The sequence below is a fragment of the Zingiber officinale genome, chromosome 9A, assembly GCF_018446385.1.
Source record: "Zingiber officinale cultivar Zhangliang chromosome 9A, Zo_v1.1, whole genome shotgun sequence".
Lineage (NCBI taxonomy): Eukaryota > Viridiplantae > Streptophyta > Magnoliopsida > Zingiberales > Zingiberaceae > Zingiber > Zingiber officinale.
In genome coordinates, this window is record NC_056002.1 from 10,917,725 (window position 1) to 10,939,063 (window position 21,339).

Sequence of the window (21,339 nt, forward strand, 5' to 3'; positions counted from 1 at the left end):
TACTATGATTTTTCCATTGCCTAACCTGCAGTTAGGACTTTTCGTTGCCTAACCTCCAATTATAACTTCTCTGGACAAGTATTTGGTCCTCCCTTGACCTACTTGACTTCTCTCTCACGTTTTTGTCAAATATCGAAACTTAAGCTCGAGCTAACTTGAGCTTAGTCAAATTGGTCAATCTTTACTCAAGGACGATTGCACCAACAAAAATGACGGAAAGTATATGTATGCATTTTTACGTGAGCGTACCTTTGTCCGCAAGGGCAGACTCCTTTTATGATAATGCTAGAGGACTAATATCTTTCTCTAGGTATTAATTAATGAGACGTCACCTCCTAGTAGAGAAAATATCATGTCGTCGTATCACCATCGTATTATACAGTCATGTCGCCCACATTTTGTATTTATGAAAGATCGTGTGGGATCACGCTACGACAACCATACTGCTCCATGTATTCTAACAACCCACATGCTATTCCACATGCTACGTCAGTCCACATGTTGTCCCATAGGCTATGCCAGCCCATATTGAGATAGATAGGTCAAAGGACATGTCCCGCTACGGAGTGTCAGATTGACAAGACCGAGAGGGGCACAAAATTGGCAGGAGTATCCAGTCGGTGAAACCGAGACGATCATTGGTGAAACTGAGAGGCGTCGCCGGTCAGTATAATCAAATGAATGTAATACAATTGAGCGAGATAGTTAGATTGGTGAAACTGATCCAACTGAGCAAGGTGATCGGATCAGCAAAGCAAATTCGACTGAGAAAGGTGATCGGATCGGTGAAGTAATCCAACTTAATGGGACAATAAGATCGGTGATCTCATTGATCAATCTTGATTTTAACCTTCACCTCAAACTTGATAGTGAATTTTCTTGGATACACAGAAGCTTCTAATACTCCCCGCGTCAACATAAATGTTCCTAAATAGAAGATATTTCCAATGTCGAAAGTCGTCTTCAATCTTATGAGGCACGAACGAAGGGCACACCTGATCACATTGATGACCTAAAAGTTAACCCTTTTAAATTCGTCCCTTCTTTCCTACCACCTCCTTCGTGCATCATGCCACCCTCTTATGCCTCATGTGAAGGCCAACCAAATGCACATGGACTCGAATTAATGACGAGGTCTCTTCGATCGATTTCAACGATAACTAATAAACTAGTCCTCCATGGAAGTTAGGGAAATATATTAGGCGTTAGGATTTGACTTCCAAATTTTTTAAATCTTCGGAGTTTTTTTATATATATATAATTTTCTATCTCGATTTGATTCTTCACCATAATAATTTTCTATCTCGATTTTTAAAACTTTGTTATTAAAGCCCATTCAATTCATTTATCTCTTCTTCCATGTGCATTAACACATGCTACTTAAAACCATTGCATATAGTTATATCCACTCAAACAATTATTACTCAACAACAAAAGATAAGAAGGCGGCTTGAGCTTATTCAATTCAAGTCAATTGGGGAAGTTTGCTTCTAGCCCCTTAAATTTAAACATTTTACTTTTTAATTAGAAATAAACAATATAAAAAAAATTATTTTTGAAAAAGGACTTTTTTTCATTACAATTCACACGGATTTGTTCCAACATGTTTTTTTTTATGAATTGCGTTTCAACATCTTATCCTATTTTTATCTCAAAAAATACTCTTATTTCAACATTATTACTGTAATATCTTTGGTCAAAGTTATATAATATATAACAATTTTGACTAAAATTACTACTCGATTAAATTAAAAACATTTTAAAGTTTCATATATGATAATTTTATTAAGTTTGAGCAATTTTTTTATATTATATTAATTTTTATTAAGACTACTATAACATAAGATGAAAAATAAAAAAAAAATACTCTAAATTTATCTAATAAAATTGAAAAGACACGGACTCAAAAATAAAAAAAGTATTTTTTTTAAATTAACATAATTTTAAATAAGGATGAGGATGTTTTTATAAATAATGTATTATTTAAATTAGCAATAAATGGTTTTGGTGGTCTTTTGCCTTTTTGCAACGAACAGAGCTAATAAAATACGTCCTCAGTTCAATCGATCACGCGTGCTACCATAAACCGCGTCGACTCGATCGAATCCTTCTCCGATCGCTTTCATCAATTCCGGCACTTGGGCGCCGGATCGGGATCTACCACTAGCCAGCCAAGAAGGAGGCGGCAGAGCGTCCGATCGGCTTCGGCGGTTTTGTCTCCTTCCGCCTTTTGTCCGGCGCCCGGATGTCGGAGTCTAGTCGAGCGTGATGGCCTCGGCCGGCTTCGCTCGCCGACATTTTATTTTTTCTTTTCAAGTTGGTGCGACGAGATGAACGAAGGATAGGAAAAAAAAAAGGGGAAAAAAAAATCTCGTCTTTGGATTCATCGGCAATTGGGGGCTAGAAGGGAAGGTAACTGGAAGGGGATAGCAAGTAGATGAAAGGCTTGAGGCATTCGCCATCATCCTCTTCGGTTCCTCCTTCCTCGTCGCCTCCCTTGGCGTCGTCCTGGATTCATCTGCGGTCGCTTCTCATCGTTGCTTCCGCCACTATTCCTGACCGGTGAGTTATTCAAATCCTTGGGGGTTTTTCCTTCTCCTTACAGTACACATGGAGAACTTTTTAGTTCCTAGCTAAATTAGGTAAGAATTTCCTTTACTTGTTCCACACTTCACGTCGCACTGCGTAAGAGAATCAGTGAAAGGAGATCTCTTTTAGGTTTTTCATTCTTAATGTAATTAATTAAAGCATAAAAGGGAAGGAATTCACTTGTTGCTGATTCAATCTCTTATTTTTTTGTGGCTTCGTTTATCAGTGGTATTTCTATATATTTTTTTTTCAAAGAAAGTCTTTTGGTTTTCGATTATATTCTATCTTTGACGTTTTCTTCCCCTCATGATTTTAGCTTTCTTCTATTTTGTTGGGAAGCTTCTTAGTTCTGATCTAAAGCTTGTTATTTGACATGAAGGTAACGTATGATCACTAGTTCCTCCCCTTTCGTTAAATGATTTTTTTTTTTTTGCTCTCGAGAAACTTCAAGTGTATATATGATTGGTCTATCTTGAAAACTCTTGCCCCAAATGGTCCTAGATCTGCATTTATCACCCTACGTCTTAGGGGGAAGAAATGTTGTGATTATGCTGATATCTCTTGTTTCATTACATGCTGCTCGGTAGTTGGGGACCCAGAATGTCCATGAAGAGAAGATTTTTGTGTAGGATTTCAAGGTGCAGAATGAGTTTCTCATTCTCTCTTTATTTTATAACCTATTTATTTTTGAACCTGGCATCATATGAAGGTTATGGCATAGCTTACAAGTCTGTTAATGATTAACCTACTAGTTGTGGACATTATATTACAGAATCAAGATTTTAATGATTCTGTGTATCTGTAAAATTTGTTTCTCCATTGATATTACTATATCTCAAGTCATTTCTTTATTTACTAGTTGAGTGATCTCTTCATTGGAGGCTACCTTCTAACAATTTGATATCTGCTACTTCCTATTAACAATTAAAAAGCTACTCTTTATTTACTTTTTATCATGTTTTCACCAATAAATGTGGACCTTCAAACTATAAGAAATGTTATAATAGATTTTGAATGGTTCATCTGTATTGTGTATACAGTATCGCTCAGCCTGGCGTAGCCAATACTCTTATATTCTCAGATGAAGATTTTTCATCATTTTCCTGTCATCTTGTTATCTAGTTGTAGGTTGTCTCGTAATATGGATCATTCTCTGTCTCTCTTTCTTTGACGTTAGTTTGGTTGTTTTACTGTATATAATATATTTCCTTCATTGCTTATTCGATTGCCAATTACATGTAGAGGTAGCTTGAGATCACCATGGTCTAGGAGGAAAAGAAAACATGCACTTTCTTATCGACATTGGCACCGACTATTGTCACCAGAAGGAAAGTTTCATGATGGAGGAATCAAATTTATTAAAAAAGTTAGAAGTGGAGTAAGTTTTATGTCTTAAATGCCATAGATTTTAATTTAGTATCTAAATACACCATACTCTTGTATAATCAAATATTTAAATATTATGCCTATGTCTAATTATCATCCTTCTGTTGCTAGGGAGTTGATCCATCAATCAGGGCTGAAGTATGGCCTTTTCTCCTTGGAGTGTAAGTTTCTGTCGTCTTTCTCAAATTTTAGTTATTAAGTGTCCTTATGAAGCTTTTCTAATAGTCCATAGCTTCTTGAAATGAGTCAACAGTTTTCTTCACCTGAAATATTTTAAATGGATTGTTATCAGTCCATATTTGAAACCACCGGTTGTGCCAATTGGAGCTTGTTTGTAAAGAGTACTCTAGACCTCAGATTCATTTCGTTGCATTGTATATGTAACAAATTTTACATATCAATAAACATTTAAACTAATTATCCTAACTCTGATTCAATCAATAACTTTATATAGAATATTTTTTTTCACATGAATCTAAGCAACACATAACATATACATGACATATATCCACATGCATCTTAAGTAACCAACACATTCAATATAAAGGAAAATTGGGCAAAAATCAGAAGGATGCCCTAAATTTATAGAATCACCAATGCCCTTTTTCCTTTTAATTTTTCATCAAAAGGATGCCTGAGGTAGCACAATCCAGAGGTTTTTAATTGTATCACTTCCTTCGCCTTGAGCGAGTCAATGTCAAGCACCCCAGCCAACACCTCGAGACACCTCTCTAACCATTATGCTTTGCTCATTATCATAGGCAACAACTAGCAGAAGCTCGATGCTTGCACTTGCACCATATCATTGCCCGCCTCTATAAGCTTTAGAAAGGCTGCCATCACGCCTTGCTCCACCATTTACCACTTGATCTCCTCCATGTTACTAATGCTCTACAACATGCCATTGAACAATCAAACTAGCTTGCTGGTATTTAACTTATCGTTGCAAATGTTGTGGAGCGTCAACACACCACCATGCATTGAGACTGACCACACATTATTAAAATTTTCATCAACATCCTGAATAAGTGCACCTAAGGCTATGGACCACCGACCACAAGAAAGGGGGCGAGGGTGAAATCGAGGTGGAGGAAGGGGTTACAATGTGGGAATGCATGAGTATAGATTGACAGTGAGGGGAAATAGGACATCCTAGCAGGGATGATGAGCAGATGATAGAAGGGGTAATTTGAGAATAAGGGCATTTTTTTGATGAAAATAAAAAAGGACCCCCGTTTGATCATTATATAAATTTGGGGAACCCTTTTGATTTTTGCCCCAAAAAAATCTATATAAGCAATGTAGATAATGTGCTTCTTGTTTGTGCATTTGGCGAAACTATTTTAATCAAATTAATATTGTTAACATATAAATATAAATTTCTCACAATTTGAGCTTTTAGTATAAGTGGTTAGCCAATCACTCTTAATATTGTTAACATATAAATATAAATTGGTCAAACTTCTCAGAGTTTGAGCTTTTGGTATAAGTGGTTAGCCAATCAATCTTAACATGGTATTAGAACAAAAATCTAATCAACTAATGTGAGCTTTTGGTATAAGTGGCTAGCCAATCAATCTTAACATGGCATCAGAGAACAAAAATCTAATCGACTAATGTGTATCAACTCATATGTTCAGAGGTCAGGGCCAATCTAGTAAAATACCCTACCCACACATGGAGGGGGAGTGCCATCTACACATGAAGGGAAAGTTATACCATATAAGTATATATCGGTTCCTTTCTTAACAATGCTAGATTTGGGATAAATGGTTAGCCAATCAATATTAACAAATATTAACTTGAACATGGATTGAGATTTAACAAGCTAGGATTGGTGCTCTAATAAGTGAATGCAAGGGGGGTACCTCACAGCTCTATGCGAATGCATAAGCAGTTTAAGCAGCTCTAAAATAATACAGATCTACATGTAAATTTTCAATTCTTATCCTTCTTGCTTTGTTAGACAGTTGGAAATCCATCAAGATAACATTGTAATAACAGACAAGTGCTTTAAAGTGTTATGGAGTAATACTATGCAACGATTCTTGGACACAAAGCTATGTTCTTTTGTACTCTGCTATATCTGATGCAAACCTTGGTTGCTAGTCAATAGTTCACCATAAATCTCTGGTGACCACATTAAATGACTTTTGATGCTCAATGTCCACCTTTACCTTAATAAAAGAGAAATTAGTTAATCAAAACATTCGGGTGGAATAACTAAGGATTAATTCATTTTCTGAATCACTTGTCTCTGTCTGCTCTTAGTATCTCTCTCTTGGTATCCTTGACGGCCTTTCAGCTCTTTATGAGAGGGAAACCTCTGAGTGACTGGACATCGAATCGCTTCCTCTGTATTAATTGTCATCATTGGATATCTAGTATGAATACCAGAACCAACATGGCATGAAAACCAGTAAACAATCTGATGCTCTTATTGAATTCAACTGGAACTCATATTGTGTCTAAAAGTGGGCACTGAAGGAGGGGATAGTTCCTCTCTTCTGATCAGTTAGACCATTTGAAGGGAAGAGAGGCCAAACAGCAGACGTTATTAGGAGATAATACATTTGTCCTTTAAATTCTAAAATTTTCGGTTCATCTTTGTGGACAGTGAGCACTTTTAGTGGGCAAACATAAAGACATCAAGTTCGTTGTTTTTGAATACTAGGGATGACCCGGCCTAGATCAAATTTAGGTTGCTTTAATGCCACAAACACAATCCTACAGATTTGATGAGATCATCTGATGTGGGAGTAGCAACCATGCACCGTCCAGGAATTGACACTGATGTATCCAGATTGACCTTAATATGAACTGTAACTATTTGTATGCCTCTTTGATGCACCTAAGATAGATAGTTAGACACCTATAATATTCGGCATAAGGTGGTATATATCTGTACATGTAATGTATCCAGAAATATTTCACATATGCCAAGTACAATCATATTTATTCTTTCCAAGTATCATAGATTTTTTCAATTGATCACTCTTTTGTATATATCTGTACATGTAATGTATATAATTTTGCCCTTATGCAGTTATGATCTCAATAGTTCACACGCTGAACGAACACTCACTGGAATCCAGATAAGGTAACAACACTAAATTTTTAATGTTGTAATGTTAATTCATGCCCTGTTCATTGCTTGATTCATCTTTGGTAACATTACAACACTGTTCTCATTGTTAAGCTCAATGTTGAATGTGTTTTCACTGATCTTCTTCAATCCCTAGTTGCTCGTTCGGAGATTGACCATCTTAGTATTCTAATGATTTTCTCCCTTAACAGGAAAAAATATGAAAGTTTAAGGAGAAAATGCCACCAACTCCTGAGTCAGTGTCGTAAGGAAAATAGGTTAAACACAATAGATGAAGGCGGTAATTCAGTAAGTTCTTGCTTCAACGAGGACTGTGAGTTTCATGATTCTCAAGATGATACAAGTGCCAGAACTTCCTGCACTGTCACAGAAGGGAACTTATACAACTTTAAAGTTGATCAATTACTTCACAGTGGTAGCGATGAATTCAGCTTATGTAACTTTGAGGAGATAGAAGATGAGACTGAGGTTACTCATTTTGATAACTATCCTTGGGGCACTGAATCTTCTACATCTGAATCATCGGATGAAGATGAAACTGAAAGCTTGCTCGGATCATCAATCTCAGACATGCTGGTGCAACATGATCCTAAGTTAACAAGATTTCCTTCAATTCGAGGTGATTTTTCTCAATATAACCGGACATCTGAAGATTTTGTAACATGGCAGCGTATAATCCGATTAGATGCTATCCGAGCCAACTCAGACTGGGTGGTTTACTCTCCCAATCTAGCTTCTGTCACTAAAGAGAAGGCACTCCAATCTGCAATATCAGTCGGTCTCAAAAATTACGACCAGTTGGACCCATGCATGATTTACCATGCTGCTCGTATGGTCGCGGTTCTTGAAGCATATGCAGTCTATGATCCAGAGATAGGCTACTGCCAAGGAATGAGTGACCTCCTAACGCCCATCCTCGCCGTTATCAGAGAAGATCATGAAGCTTTCTGGTGTTTCGTGGGCTTCATGAGGAAGGCCCGACACAATTTCAGGCTCGATGAGGTTGGGATCCAGAGACAACTGAGCACAGTTTCAAAGATCATCAAGTGCAAGGACTTGCACCTGTACAAACACTTGGAAAAACTGCAGGCACAGGATTGCTTCTTCGTGTACAGAATGGTGCTGGTGCTGTTACGAAGGGAACTTACGTTCGATCAGACAATGAGCATGTGGGAGGTGATGTGGGCGGACCAGGCAGCGATTCGGTCCGGGATTGGGAAGTCTGCACGGGAGATAATGAGGCTGCGGGCACCCCCGACCGACGACCTGCTTCTCTATGCCGTCGCCGCCTGCGTGCTGCAGCGACGCAAACTGATCATCGAGAGGTACAACAGCATGGATGAGATAGTGACGGAGTGCAACAGCATGGCAGGGACCTTAGATGTTTGGAGGCTGTTGGATGACGCCCATGATCTGGTCACGAGCCTGCACCAGAAGATTTGATCTCGCGGTGCTTGCTTTCGCTGCCATCACCGATCTGTTGCTTCCGACCTCGTCCATGTTCGTCCCCACTTAAACGAAACAAAACAAAACAAAACAAAACAAACTCATCATCTATCTCCAGCCCAAAGTGCAGGAGATTTCACTGTGTCATTGCTGCAACAATCAACCAATTCACGTAAAGGAACAAAATTCAATTCTGATTCTCCACTTGTTTGTGTACTTGCTTACTCCCTGATTGAATTGCAGTTGAGTGTAGTAAACAGTTATGATCAAGTTACCATAGGTGTCAGTTCAGTTGGATTGTTCAGATCGCCCGCGACCCGGCCTGACGTGGCTCGACTCAGTCTCGTGTCACGACATAGGCTGTAGGCATAAAATTCTATCTTTTGGTTCATAGATTTCATAGTTATGTTTGTTGTACATTAATGAATTGATCTTGATGAATATGATCCAAACTCGGGACTAATTAAGACCAGACATTTTCATATCTTCTTTACAGACAAGGGAGGAAGTGTGATCATCAAAGCAACAGGAGTTGGCAAATGTTTTGCCAACCACTCATACAAACATGCCATGTTAATTTATATTTTTAGGAATGAAAAATAAATTTTTAAGGTTGACTTCTTACTTTTTAACCAATCTGAGAAAATTTAGATACTCTTCTTGCTGAGTCAGCAGGCAAAGACATTGAAGAAGATCTATTCAGATACTGAGCAAGATATTCAAATCTATCTGGAGAATCTAATCAACATCAACTCTATTTTCTTTTTTTAATGATTTCTTTGTTCTCGGAGATATTCATCAAGGTTGAAAATATCAGACCAATTTGACTAAAAAGTATACGATTTTTGTTTACGAACGAAGTAACCGATAGAGCCTACCTAACTTGGACGAACCTATCCGATATAACATCCATGTGAAGGGCAAGAATGATATCTTTTGATAAAAGGTGCATGGTGTCCTCATGACAATGGTGCATTTAGGTCTTTCAAACGTCACTATTCCAAAAATTAGTAGTTGCCTGTGATTTATCTCATTCGTGTTAACCTTGGGACGGATTGACGGGAACACTGGAGACAAGCGTATTCATCTTTTACCACAATTTAAATCTTTCAAACAATTAATCAGACATCTAAAAGTATTAGTCGGTTCGAATGGTAGATATCTAGATTAAAAAAAAATACAAAGCGAATTATGAAAACAAGGTGCATGCATGATGCCACAAAAGATAGCGATGGCTCGAGCTCGACTAAGGAAAACTTGGCGGTTATTTAGGGAAGCGTAAGATAGAGTATCTCTGTTAGTAGCCACAACTAAGTGGCTTAGGTTTTTAGGAATTCTACCATCACTCAAATTTTCATTGTAGTATCTAAATTCATGGGAAAATCTACTAAAGTAGCCCTCACTCAACATCCTCGTTCCACTCCCTTTAGGGTCTGTCCATCCACTTTAATTGCACATGAGATATGATCGGATTAGTTGGTGTTAGATTTTTCAATAAATAGCTCTCAAGTTACGTCCTTATAATTTATAAACCATTTGAACCACTCGTGATTTTTATTATCATTAAAAAAAAATTAGAATATTAATTGCTTAGATTACGACCTCTATCTATCCTCTCGCTGTCTCACCTCCTTGGAATTGCACCTAAAGATGCTTGAAAGTGCCTTGATCAATAAATAGAACCATCATGAGAGCGACTCACATGGAGTTTACTTGTATGAAGTTTTTCAATAAAGAGTTCCTCATGAGTTGCCAAACACAAGTGGAATTCAACGAACCGCATGACAAAAAATTATATATATGTAAACCCTCTCTTGATCGATCGCCTTGTGTTCCTTCACACAATCTTTCTCGAGAGGACTTTGATACTTTTATTAGACCTCACGACTTCATAGGATCCATTTGAAATAAACTACTCAATGTCAAACTCACGATGACCTTTCGAATCGACAACCGGATGCCCTACCACTTGAGTTGAGCTATCCACAATGGCAAAATTAAAGCGAGTTGTTCCACCATTATTGTGCAAGTGGGTTGTTTAAATGATAAGATGTGACAAAGGTATCCAAGTGCCGACTCAAAGCTAGTACATACAACAATTTTTTCTTTTTAAAAAAATCTAGTGATCAAGGAGTGAGTGATAGATAGATCATCTCTTATCTTGATCAAGGTCACTTAAATCATTTAGGAATCACGATCAATCTATCAATAAATATACTTTTTTTTTATTTATTTTTAAGTGTTAACAATATATTATTTGTTTATTTTGAGTGTCATCCAATTTAAAAGGCATTTGGTGTTTTACTCGTTTGTGGATTGTGACACATATTTTTTTAATATGTGTTTTGATTGGTTTCGAGTTTCAAATAGGAGGACAAATTATTTGATTAATTTAAACTTAAAAAACAGCCTTTCATTTCATGTATACTTAAAAATATATATAAATATAATGATTTAAAAGATAAAATATATATTTTTATTTTAAACGAGAAATATTTTATTATATATATATATATATATATATATAAATAAACATCTTAATATAATTTGAGGACAGAAATATCATAAACCGTCAATATTATATTCATTTCACTATTTTACATGTAGGACTTTAACAAGCCCGCGCGGCACAAATAAAAACTCACAATAAAATAAATATACGGAATTAATAGAAAACTACTTTACATAGCGCAAACCAACTATACTACAAAAGATAAATTCACTTCACTCTTCTTTTTAACTTTAAGCCACCACTCATTTTCTCCGCTGGCGTAGACTCACCTTCAGCGGCGCCGCCATCTCGCACGATAGCCGGAGCACCTCCGATAGGTCGATCTCTTCGCCCTCCGGAGGCCGCCACTCGAACTCCAGAGCCAGCGCCGCCACCCATAGTTCGACCGTCGCCATGGCCAGCCCCTTCCCCGGGCAGCTCCGCCGCCCGGACCCGAACGGCGCCAGCCGCAGATCCGAACCCATCACCGGGAATTCGGCCCCCTTGAACCGGAGCGGATCGAACCGGAGAGGATCGGCCCAGTAGGCCGGGTCACGCGCGATGGCCCACATGTTCACCATCGCGGTGGTCCCCACGGGGATCAAGTAGCGGTCGACACGGACGTCCGACGTGGCGATGCGGGCCCACGAGAGCAGCGGGCCCGGAGGGTGCATCCGAAGCGTCTCCTTGATCACCGCCTGAAGGTACGGCAGCGGCTGCCTCGGCTCGCTTCCCGTCACCGCCCAGTCTCTCCCCACCGCCTCGTCCAGCTCCGCGTGGAGCTTCGCCTGCACGTCTTCGTGCTTAGCCAACCTCGCAAAGACCCACTCTATCAGCACCGATACGGTGTCCGCACCTCGAAATATCATCTCCTGCAATAAAATATATATATATATATATATATATTTAAAAAAATAAAATTCTAATAAAATGTTGTGGGCAGTAGAAACTCCGGTGAGCTTACCCACAGGACGGCCACCATGTCGTCGTCGGAGAGCCGATCGGCGCCCTGCAGGGACAGCAGAACGTCCACGAAGTCGCGCGGGGGCGCGTCGCGGTCGCCTGAGTTGCGTTCGACTCGGTGCTCGTCGATGATCCGGGTCACGAATCGGTCGACTCGGCGGGCGAGCCGAGCGCACCGCGAGCGGACCCGCTGGAGGTCGAATCCGGCGATCGCCGGCAGGTGGTCAGACCAGTTGAGCTTCCCCAGCATCTCGTATCCCTCCTCCACCATGCTCTTCAGCTCCCTCCACTCCTCGGTCTCCTGTACCAGCTCGTACCTTCGCCCGAATACGAACCACATCACGTGGCTCAGCGACGCCCGCTTGACGACCTCCCGAATCTGAACCGGGTTAGCGTCGGCCTTAAGCCGGTGGAGGGCGCGTACCATCTGGTCCGCAATCTCGGCCCGGCCGGTGGCGAAGGCGGAGATCTGGCGGGGGCAGAAGAGGTGGCTGGCGGCGATGCGGCGGAGGCCGCTCCAGTAGGCTCCGTAGGGGGCGAATCCGATGGCGCGGTGGAACATGAGCGCGTAGGCCGATTCCTTGGTCGGCCGGTCCGCGAAGTCCGAACCGTGGAGGATCTCACGTGCCACCTCCGGATCGCACGTGATCACAACGCGGGTGTCGCCGAGGCTGAACGCCATGAGACGGTGGCCGCCGGGGACGGAAGCAGCGGCGGCGGCCAATTTCCGGTGCGCGAGGCCGGACATGAGGAACATGCTGCCGACGACGGGGAGGCCGCGGGGCCCCGGCGGGATGGCCTTGCTCGAGGGGCACCACGGCCGGTGGCCGAGCTGCCACCAGTGGCGTCCCCAGGCGGGGCCGCCGGGGAAGGCCCAGTGGAGAAGCAGAGTGGTAAGGGAAATAGCCGATGCGAGGAGCAGGAGGTCGAGGCCGCCGCATTTGGCGGCGAGGTACAGAATCCAACCGCAATCAGCTTCGGATCCTCCCATGAACTATGGGCCAAAGTAAACGCGATCGATTGTCGGAATTGAGAGGAGGAGGAGGGGGCAGGGAAGATCTTATATAAACTCGCAGTCCGGCTAGCTGTAAAATTTACGTGTCACGTCGCAAGAAAATCTAAAAAAGATTTTACAGAATCTATCGTGTAGTAAGAATTTACGGCGAGTTTAAAGGCCGCCGCCGCCACAAGCTAACGATCGGGAAAGGGACCAGGGCCAAGGCCGTGCGGGGGCGCGCCACGTGGAATGCTGTCTGTAGGCGCACGTGAAATCCACGAAGACGGCGAGCATACCCATGCGATCAGTGCAGTTGCCTCGTATGTCTACGGCGTTGACTTCTTGGATTCTGCTCTGACCTACCTGTAGGTGCTTTAAAGTTCTATGACATACAGTCAAACCCTGTCCCAAGTATAATCTTTGAGATCTACGTGTTCGTAGATTAGTTGTTACTGCGATCAGGACTTTCATATTTAGTTGTTACTACAAAAATATTTATAGATATATTTTGCACATTAGCCCCTATTTGTTTTGAATTTCACACATTATATTATTACAAAATATATTGTGTCATTCAAAGCCCAAACCCAAAATGTTTTTTTCTCGGCCCATTAATTTTGATCCTTTTCAATTTGGCTTGCATAATTTTATTTTATTTTCTTTTCAAGTTCATTTTAGGTTAGAATTTTTGATCATAGTACAATATTAATCCGTCTAGTTAGTTGAAGAGAATTGATGTAATGTGAAATTATCTTAGTTATGAGCAAAATAATTGAACAAATTTAATCAAAATGATGAATAGAAAAATAGGAAAACAATAATTTTCTTAGATGTCGTGTATACAATAGGATCGATATAGAAAGATATGACTTTTATGATACTCACATTCTAAACATGCCTAATGAAATTATTTTTTGTGCATAGCCTCATTTAGGTTATCATTAGCTCAGTCCCATTAAGAGCCTACAATTGATACGATGCATCCTTCTTTCAAAAGTTTCAAAATGTAAAAATGATCACCTCAAACTCCTCAATGCTAACATGTGTAAATGTTCGAATAGTTTCATCCACCAACTTAGTGTACGTTGTCTCCCTTCTTTTAGGGTTTGGAATTTCCCTCACATGGTGCTGCTATTCACTAGCTAAATATAGGACATGGGAATATTATGAGCTTTGATGAAATCAATTTATTTTTATTTTATTTTCAAATGGAAGTCCACCAGAGAGTAAAATATTTACGAAAAGTTGTCGTTCATCGTGGATTTAAAAGTAAAATAAATCAATAATTCACTCTCTTTGGAAAAAGGCAATAGTCGATCCATGAGCACTATCTTGTCTTTTAAGTGCTCCATCCATTAGCATGATGATGTTTGATATTGAGGATTTCCTTTTGATAAAAACAAACAAACATCAAAGGAAAAAGAGCCCTAAAACCCTACTCTATGACTATTTTTGAGGGCTAGTGACAAAATAAAATTAATACATCGATAATCTAGTTTTGAGATGAACAATTGCATAGTGATAATGTATTTTTTTAATGTAAATATCTAGATCTTCAAACTGATTAATTTAAAGATTGTGTATAAGCTAGGGGATAGTTCTGATCAATTCTCATTTTGATCTTGTGCTTGTCGTTTGAATGCGCAACAAAAATTTGAATCAAATTTGACGTCACATGTACAACGATATGAGGCTTTACTTGATATCCGTTTTCTTGAGATAACTAATCCAATGGTTCACTCTTAGTGATATTCTTCCACTAAGAACTCCCTCCTCTCGAAAATTTTCCAAAGGCGGAGAAGTTTGTTACAAACTTGATTATACAAGCAAACACAAATACAATCAAAAGTGAAAATAACTTTACAATTGAGAACTTTGTTCGCTTGCTATCTTGTTACTTGGAAAATATTTTTTGTTGACTCAGAAATACATCAACACTTCACCTCAGAATCTCCAAGAATCGACCCTTTGCTTTTTCCATGAAACCCCCTTTTCTAAGATTGCAATCGAGCTTAAATACGTCTTCCAATTGATTGATCTCTCTCTCAATCAATTACCATGTCAAATCTGACCGTTTAAACTTGCATAATGACTCTTTTTTACCCGACTAATTGATTGCTGGATGTCAATCGATTGCCCTAATCGATTCTGCATCCTTCTATTCGCTCGAGAAAATACTGTCAATCAATTATCTCAATCGATTCCGACCCTTTTCTTTGTTGGTAATCTTCTTCCAATCGATTGGTGAATGATGATACAACAAATCCAAAATTTTGAGTTTAAGATTTGCTAATCGATTGACACTTCCTACCAATTGATTGCTAACCTTGATTTTAGTTTTTTCAAGGCTGAATTCACATCTTTCTTGGTATCCGGTTGATTTCAACTTACCAAGATTTCTTTTCCTCAGCATCTGGTCACCCTTGACATGTTGAGACTTTTCGTTGCCCAATATTAAATCAACCTTAACCTATTGAGATTTTATCATTGCCTAGCATCCGATCAAATTTGACCTGCCAGGACTTCCTCAATCATGCCAAGTGTCCAGTCCTTCTTGACCCACTTGAATTTTTCTCTTGCCAATTACCCATTGGACTTCCTATCACCAAATATCTGATCCTTCTTAACCAACTTGGACTTTTCTCTCATCAACTTTTCGATGGACTTTCGATCTCCAAGTGTCCGATCTTCCTTGATCCACTTGGACTTTTCTCTTACTAATTTCCCATTGGACATTCGATCACCAAGTGTTCGGTTATCGTTGACCCACTTGGACTTTCCTCTTGCTAACTTTCCGTTGGATTTTCGATTACCAAGTGTCCGGTCAAGCTTGACCTACTCGACATCTTACTAACAAATTGATCAAACATCAATATCTTGGTCAACCTTGACCTGAGGTCGATTGCACCAATAATCTCTCCTTTTTGATGTTTGACAATATGTTTAAGTTAGGTTAACTCATTAGCCCAACTTCCTTCTTCTTATGTCAAAACATGAATGAGGGTCATATTCTTTCTTCTCATTAGCCCAACTTTCAACTTATTGTCCCTCCCCTTAAAGTGAATATGTATTCAGATTAGGATTTGGAGTCATCCTTGTCTGTTTGAAAGATGACATTGGTATATCTATATATTACCATATCATCATGTTCATATACCAAGAACACATTGTTAGTTCTTCTCAAGTACTTAAAGATTGTCTTAATAGCCACCCAGTGATCCATTCATGGATCTAACTGATATTTGCTCATGACACTCAAAGTGTATGATACATTGTGCCTAGTACATAATATAACATGATCGATCTTATAGCTGATGCCTATGAGATTTGATTTATATGCATCCTCTCGTCTTGTGTGCCTGAACACATAAACTTCAAAAAGTGAATTCCATGTCTCATGGAAAGAAAACCTTTCTTGGATTTTTTTCAAGGTAAATCATTTTAGCACTTTATCTATGTATATAAATTGTGAATGACGAATCAACTTTCTCGATCTATCTCTATAGATCTTAATCCCAAGGATATATGTTGTTTCTCCCATGTCTTTCATGGGGAACATTTTGGACAATCAAAATTTAACTCACTGTAGAATAAGCACTTTGTTTTCTATGAGTAATATGTCATCAACATATAATATTATGAATAAGACTGCACTCCCACTAACCTTCATGGACACGTAGGGTTCATCTGGATTTTGTAAGAAATCAAACTTTTTTATTTTCCAATCAAAATAGATGTTCTAACTCTTGGATGCTTACTTCAGTCCCTAAATGGATCGTTGAAGTTTGCATACTTTGGTTTTGTCAACCGATGTGCAACTTTCAAATTGTATTATATATACATCCTCGAACATATTTTCATTAAAGAAAGCTATTTTTATATCCATTACCATATTTCATAATCATAATGAGCTACAATGGTCAAAAGTATCCAAATATATTTAAGCATAGCTACTGGTGAGAAGGCTTCATCATGGTCAACATAATGTTTTTGACAATGACCTTTCGCTACCAATCTTACTTTGTAGGTGATTAAATTACTGTTCATGTTGATTTTCTTCTTGAAAATCCATTTACTCCCAATAGGTGTTATACCTTTAGATGGATCCATGAAGTTCCAAACTTGATTTTCATAGATGGAATTCATTTTTGATTTTATGACTTCTAACCATGAGTCACTTTCTAAACTATTCAAAACTTTTTATTAACTAATAGAGTCCTCATCCTCAATAAGTAATACGTCTTTTGATTCACTTACGAGAAATTCATATCCCTCAGAAATTAGACGTGTTCTACTAGATCTATGAAAAGGTCAGTAATAATAGGTTTAGTCGTTACCTTATCCTCATGAGTAATCGGCTATGGTTCCTGATTAGACATCTTTTCGGTGTTTATTGGAGTCTTTTGAAATGCCCCAAGTTCAACTTCACTCCCACTATTTTTCTGCAAGAAAAACTTTTTCTATAGGAATATAACATGATTTGAAATAAACACCTTTTATTCCAAGGAATGATAGAGATGGTAACCCCTTATTTTCTTAGGGTAACCAATAAATAGATACTTATCAGACTTAGCATCCAACTTATCTAATACAATCCTCTTTATGTAAGAAGGACAACCCCATGTATTTAAGTAAGACAAGTGAGGTCTTTTACCAGTCCATATCTCATATGGAGTAGTAGAGACTATCTTAATTGGAACTCTATTTAGTAAATAACAACTGATTTGAGTGGATAATCCCAAAAGGATTTGGAAAGATTCGCATGATTCATCATCAACCTAATCATGTCCAACAAGTTTTAGTTTTCTCTCTCTAACACACCATTGTGTTGTGGTGTGTATAACAGAGTCTATTGAGACAATATGTTATTGTCTCTTAGATAATTTTGAAACTCTTAACTTAAGTATTCTCTATCTCGATATGATCTTAATACTTTTAAAAGTTATTTCTCTACTTCATGTCTGAATTCTTTGAACTTTTCAAAAGCCTCAGACTTGTATCTCAATCGATATAAATACCCAAATCATGAGTGATCATTGATGAAGGTAATGAAGTAGCTATAACCTTCTCATGCTTGAGTTGACATTGGTCCATATACATTAGTATATATAAGGCCAAGTAAGGCTTCCAAATCAATTGGTTAATTGATTAAGATGTCTAATCGGTTGGTTGGAAGTCCCAATTGATTAGGATTCAAAATAGGATAATCTCAACCATTGATTTGAAGTTAGTGACCATTCAACATATAGTTAGGCAATCAGTAATTGGTTGGGGTTTTTGCCAATCAATTAGTGGTGACCAAAAAGCAGAGAAATGACCTGATTATAAAGCGTTTAAAAAGGGGCTTAGGGCATAAGGAAAAATCACTATTCCATTGATATTCTTCTGCTCATCTTAGTGCCAAGCTTCCATCTGCAAGATTTTCAAGCAACCAAGAGAAGAAAGCTAAGCCAAAAATTTATAGTCTCTCTTTTCTTCTTTACTATTGTTATTTCATTGGAGAGCTTTATAATCTCATTGTAAAAATGTTTCTTTACCTTCAGTGTTGTTTCGAAAAGGAGAGTTTATAGTGAAAGTTGTGATTGCTAGTGTGAACCCTTGGATTAGTCACTTCAAGGAGGTGGATACCAAGTACATTAAGGTGATAGCATTGTAGTGTACTTAACATCAACTATCCACTGTAAAATTAAGAAGAAGAATTGAAATGAGATATTCACCCCCCCCACCCTCAAGTGTCCTAACAAGTTGTATCAAAGCAAGGTTACTTCAGAGGACTCACATCCAAAAGAGAAAAAGTTTAGAGCTATAAAGATATCTCTGAAAGAGGGCCATAGTACTACGCAACCACCCTATTATGAAGGAAACAACTTTGCTTACTGGAAGAGTCGCATGGAGAACTGCCTCCTTTATCTCATGGCTAGTAGACTTGATACATTGTTTGTCATAGGTATGTGTCTAAGATTCAATCTTGTGCCAAGGAGTCATATTTATGTGTCGTCAAACAAATTCTTTGATATCTTAAGGGAACTCAAAATGTAAGTCTTTGGTACCAAGAACCAAAACTTTTGATCTTGTGGGATAATCAGATTTTGGTTATGTCGGATGTAAGTTGGATCCAAAGAGCACTAGTAGCGGATATCAATTTCTTAGATCCTCCTTAGTTAGTTGGTCAAGTAGCAATCAACATTGTATTGCACTCTCCACAACTGAAGTTGAATATATCACTATGAGAGAGTATATATCATAATTGTTATGGATGACTCACATTTTGGAGGACTATAAACTCATCTACAAAAATGTACAAGTCCTTTGTGTTGGTCCCGATGAGGCCAGCAAGAGGTGGTGATTTACCCTGAAATTATGATTATACCCTTCTCATTCTTTCGACTTGAGTTAGATAAATACTTAATAAATAAAAAATATAATGCATATAAATAAATACGAGGCTACCGAGATTTACTTGATTTGCAACCAGAAAGGATGCTAATCCAAGGTAATGTAAGCACTAGCAAAGTCTCCTTCTTCGAGCAAATTCGGATGCTGAGAAGCTCCGTACAACATTTGAAAGCACAAATTGTAAATATGAAATTAAAGAGGAAAATGAAGTACAAAAAGTGTTGCTTCAAACTTTTAGGATCAGGGCTCTATTTATAGTTTACTGGTCGAATTCATCCATTGGCTGACATGGCAACCCTCGGGTCTGAGCGCCCCCAACGGTCCACCTTATGTACTTTGCAACGACTCTTTAAGATAAAGTTTTATCCTCGCCTGAGTGCCTAGACCGGTCTGGATGCTTGGAGTGCTACTGATGTGGAATCTGAATGTCATCCATAATAATGTCTCGATGAGGCGCTTGTTCTGTACTAGGCTGGTCTAGACGCTTGGACTCAAGTCTAGGCACCTGGACAAGTGAGCTTCGCACTGACTTGTCCGGCTTTTGCTCTAGTCGCTTGGGTGATTTTACGCCCATTCAGAGTTGAGCTCATCTGAATCCAACTCTAGCCTTCTCATCGAGCAGTCTTCCCTCTGGCTTCTCATCCTTGGAAATGACACATGCATTCTTTTCGTCCGTTGGTGTACTCTTCCATAGCACCTCATTCCTCATATGCACAAAGCTCGTAGACTCGCTTCTCATGCCATCTTTTTCTCTAGTTGCATCTTTCGCTCAATTTCTTGTGTTCCTAAGTCCTTGCACACTTAGACACAATGCATCAAAAACGTAGAGCCTAGCTTAACTTGGTTGATCACATCAAAACTCACTTGGGGTACTTAGAATCTCTCCCTTTTTGATGTGTAATCGATCCAAGTTAAGTCAGGATAAAGAATACAATAAAATAAGTAGTTATTGTAAATTAATACAATAATTTGGCAATTATAATAAGTAAAGAAAAATAATCTATACCTCCTCGTAAACTTAATTCCTAATTTCTCCCCTTTGATCACATCAAAAAAAAATAGGGGTATATATTGAAAAAAAAATCTATTTTTTTCTAAGAGTGATTGAAATAGTGACAAAGTTTGAGAAAATTTTTCAAAAATTATTTTTTGAATATTTGAATTTCTAAAAATTAAAAACCAGTTTTTTTAAAAATAATTTAAAAATTATTTTTATTCTTTTAAAAATTCTAAAGATTTTTTTCACTAACAAAGACAATTATCTAGATCAGTATTAAATTTTTTCTAAGAAAATAATATTTATTTTAATGAAAATAAATCATTTTAGATATAATATGTATTTTTAAAATAAAAATATTTAAAAATAAATTTTGACTTAAAAGATTATTGTAAATTTTTATGAACATTCAAAATCTAGCCATTAGTTTTAGAAAAATCAAAGTTTTCAAAAAATTAATGTCAAGAATTTTAAATATTAAAATTTCATCTTTCGATAGAAAATGTATTAAAAATTATTTATTGGTTAAAAAATCTTGAAATTTTTTTATTTATATAGAAAATAGAAAGTTTTATCACACAAAAAATTAAAAAAAAATCAAATATAAAGTATACGAAAAGATGTTTTGACAGTAATACTATTAATTGCCAATTATCTACAATGGATTTTGGAACCCGAAATAAGTTTTTTCCTAATGGATTAACAATATATTTTCTTGGAATATATTTCGTATTTTAATTTAACCCTTATGAAATTTAAAATACTAGTTTAGTACTTGAAAAGTTTGAAATTCTGAACGTTTGAACATGCATAATTCTTTTCTAATGTTTTTATTTATTCTTTTAATTTATCATTTTTTAATGTTTAGTTTATCAAATTTTTCTAAGGGACATGCATTAAAGTAGTTTTAAGTCTAAATTTTCCCTTTTTAATTGTATGCATTTTGTCCTTATCTTGCATAATGATCT

The 21,339-nt window shown here is 37.9% G+C and overlaps 2 protein-coding genes across 2 annotated transcripts; one reads left to right on the forward strand and one right to left on the reverse strand.

The window, feature by feature from the left end:
* The first annotated feature begins 2,023 nt into the window (after positions 1–2,023).
* On the forward strand, positions 2,024–9,009 carry LOC122019850 (rab GTPase-activating protein 22-like). The gene is made up of 5 exons (XM_042577420.1): positions 2,024–2,562; positions 3,832–3,967; positions 4,087–4,136; positions 7,022–7,075; positions 7,273–9,009. Exons 1-5 carry the CDS (start codon positions 2,438–2,440, stop codon positions 8,522–8,524), a joined length of 1,617 nt encoding a protein of 538 aa, XP_042433354.1. The 5' UTR covers positions 2,024–2,437; the 3' UTR covers positions 8,525–9,009.
* Positions 9,010–11,087: 2,078 nt separating this feature from the next.
* On the reverse strand, positions 11,088–13,000 carry LOC122021799 (cytochrome P450 78A9-like). Its single transcript, XM_042579955.1, has 2 exons — positions 11,983–13,000; positions 11,088–11,890 (listed from the first exon to the last, which is right to left on the reverse strand). The coding sequence occupies exons 1-2, from the start codon at positions 12,970–12,972 to the stop codon at positions 11,282–11,284; spliced, it is 1,599 nt and encodes a 532-aa protein (XP_042435889.1). The 5' UTR covers positions 12,973–13,000; the 3' UTR covers positions 11,088–11,281.
* Between the last annotated feature and the right edge of the window lie 8,339 nt (positions 13,001–21,339).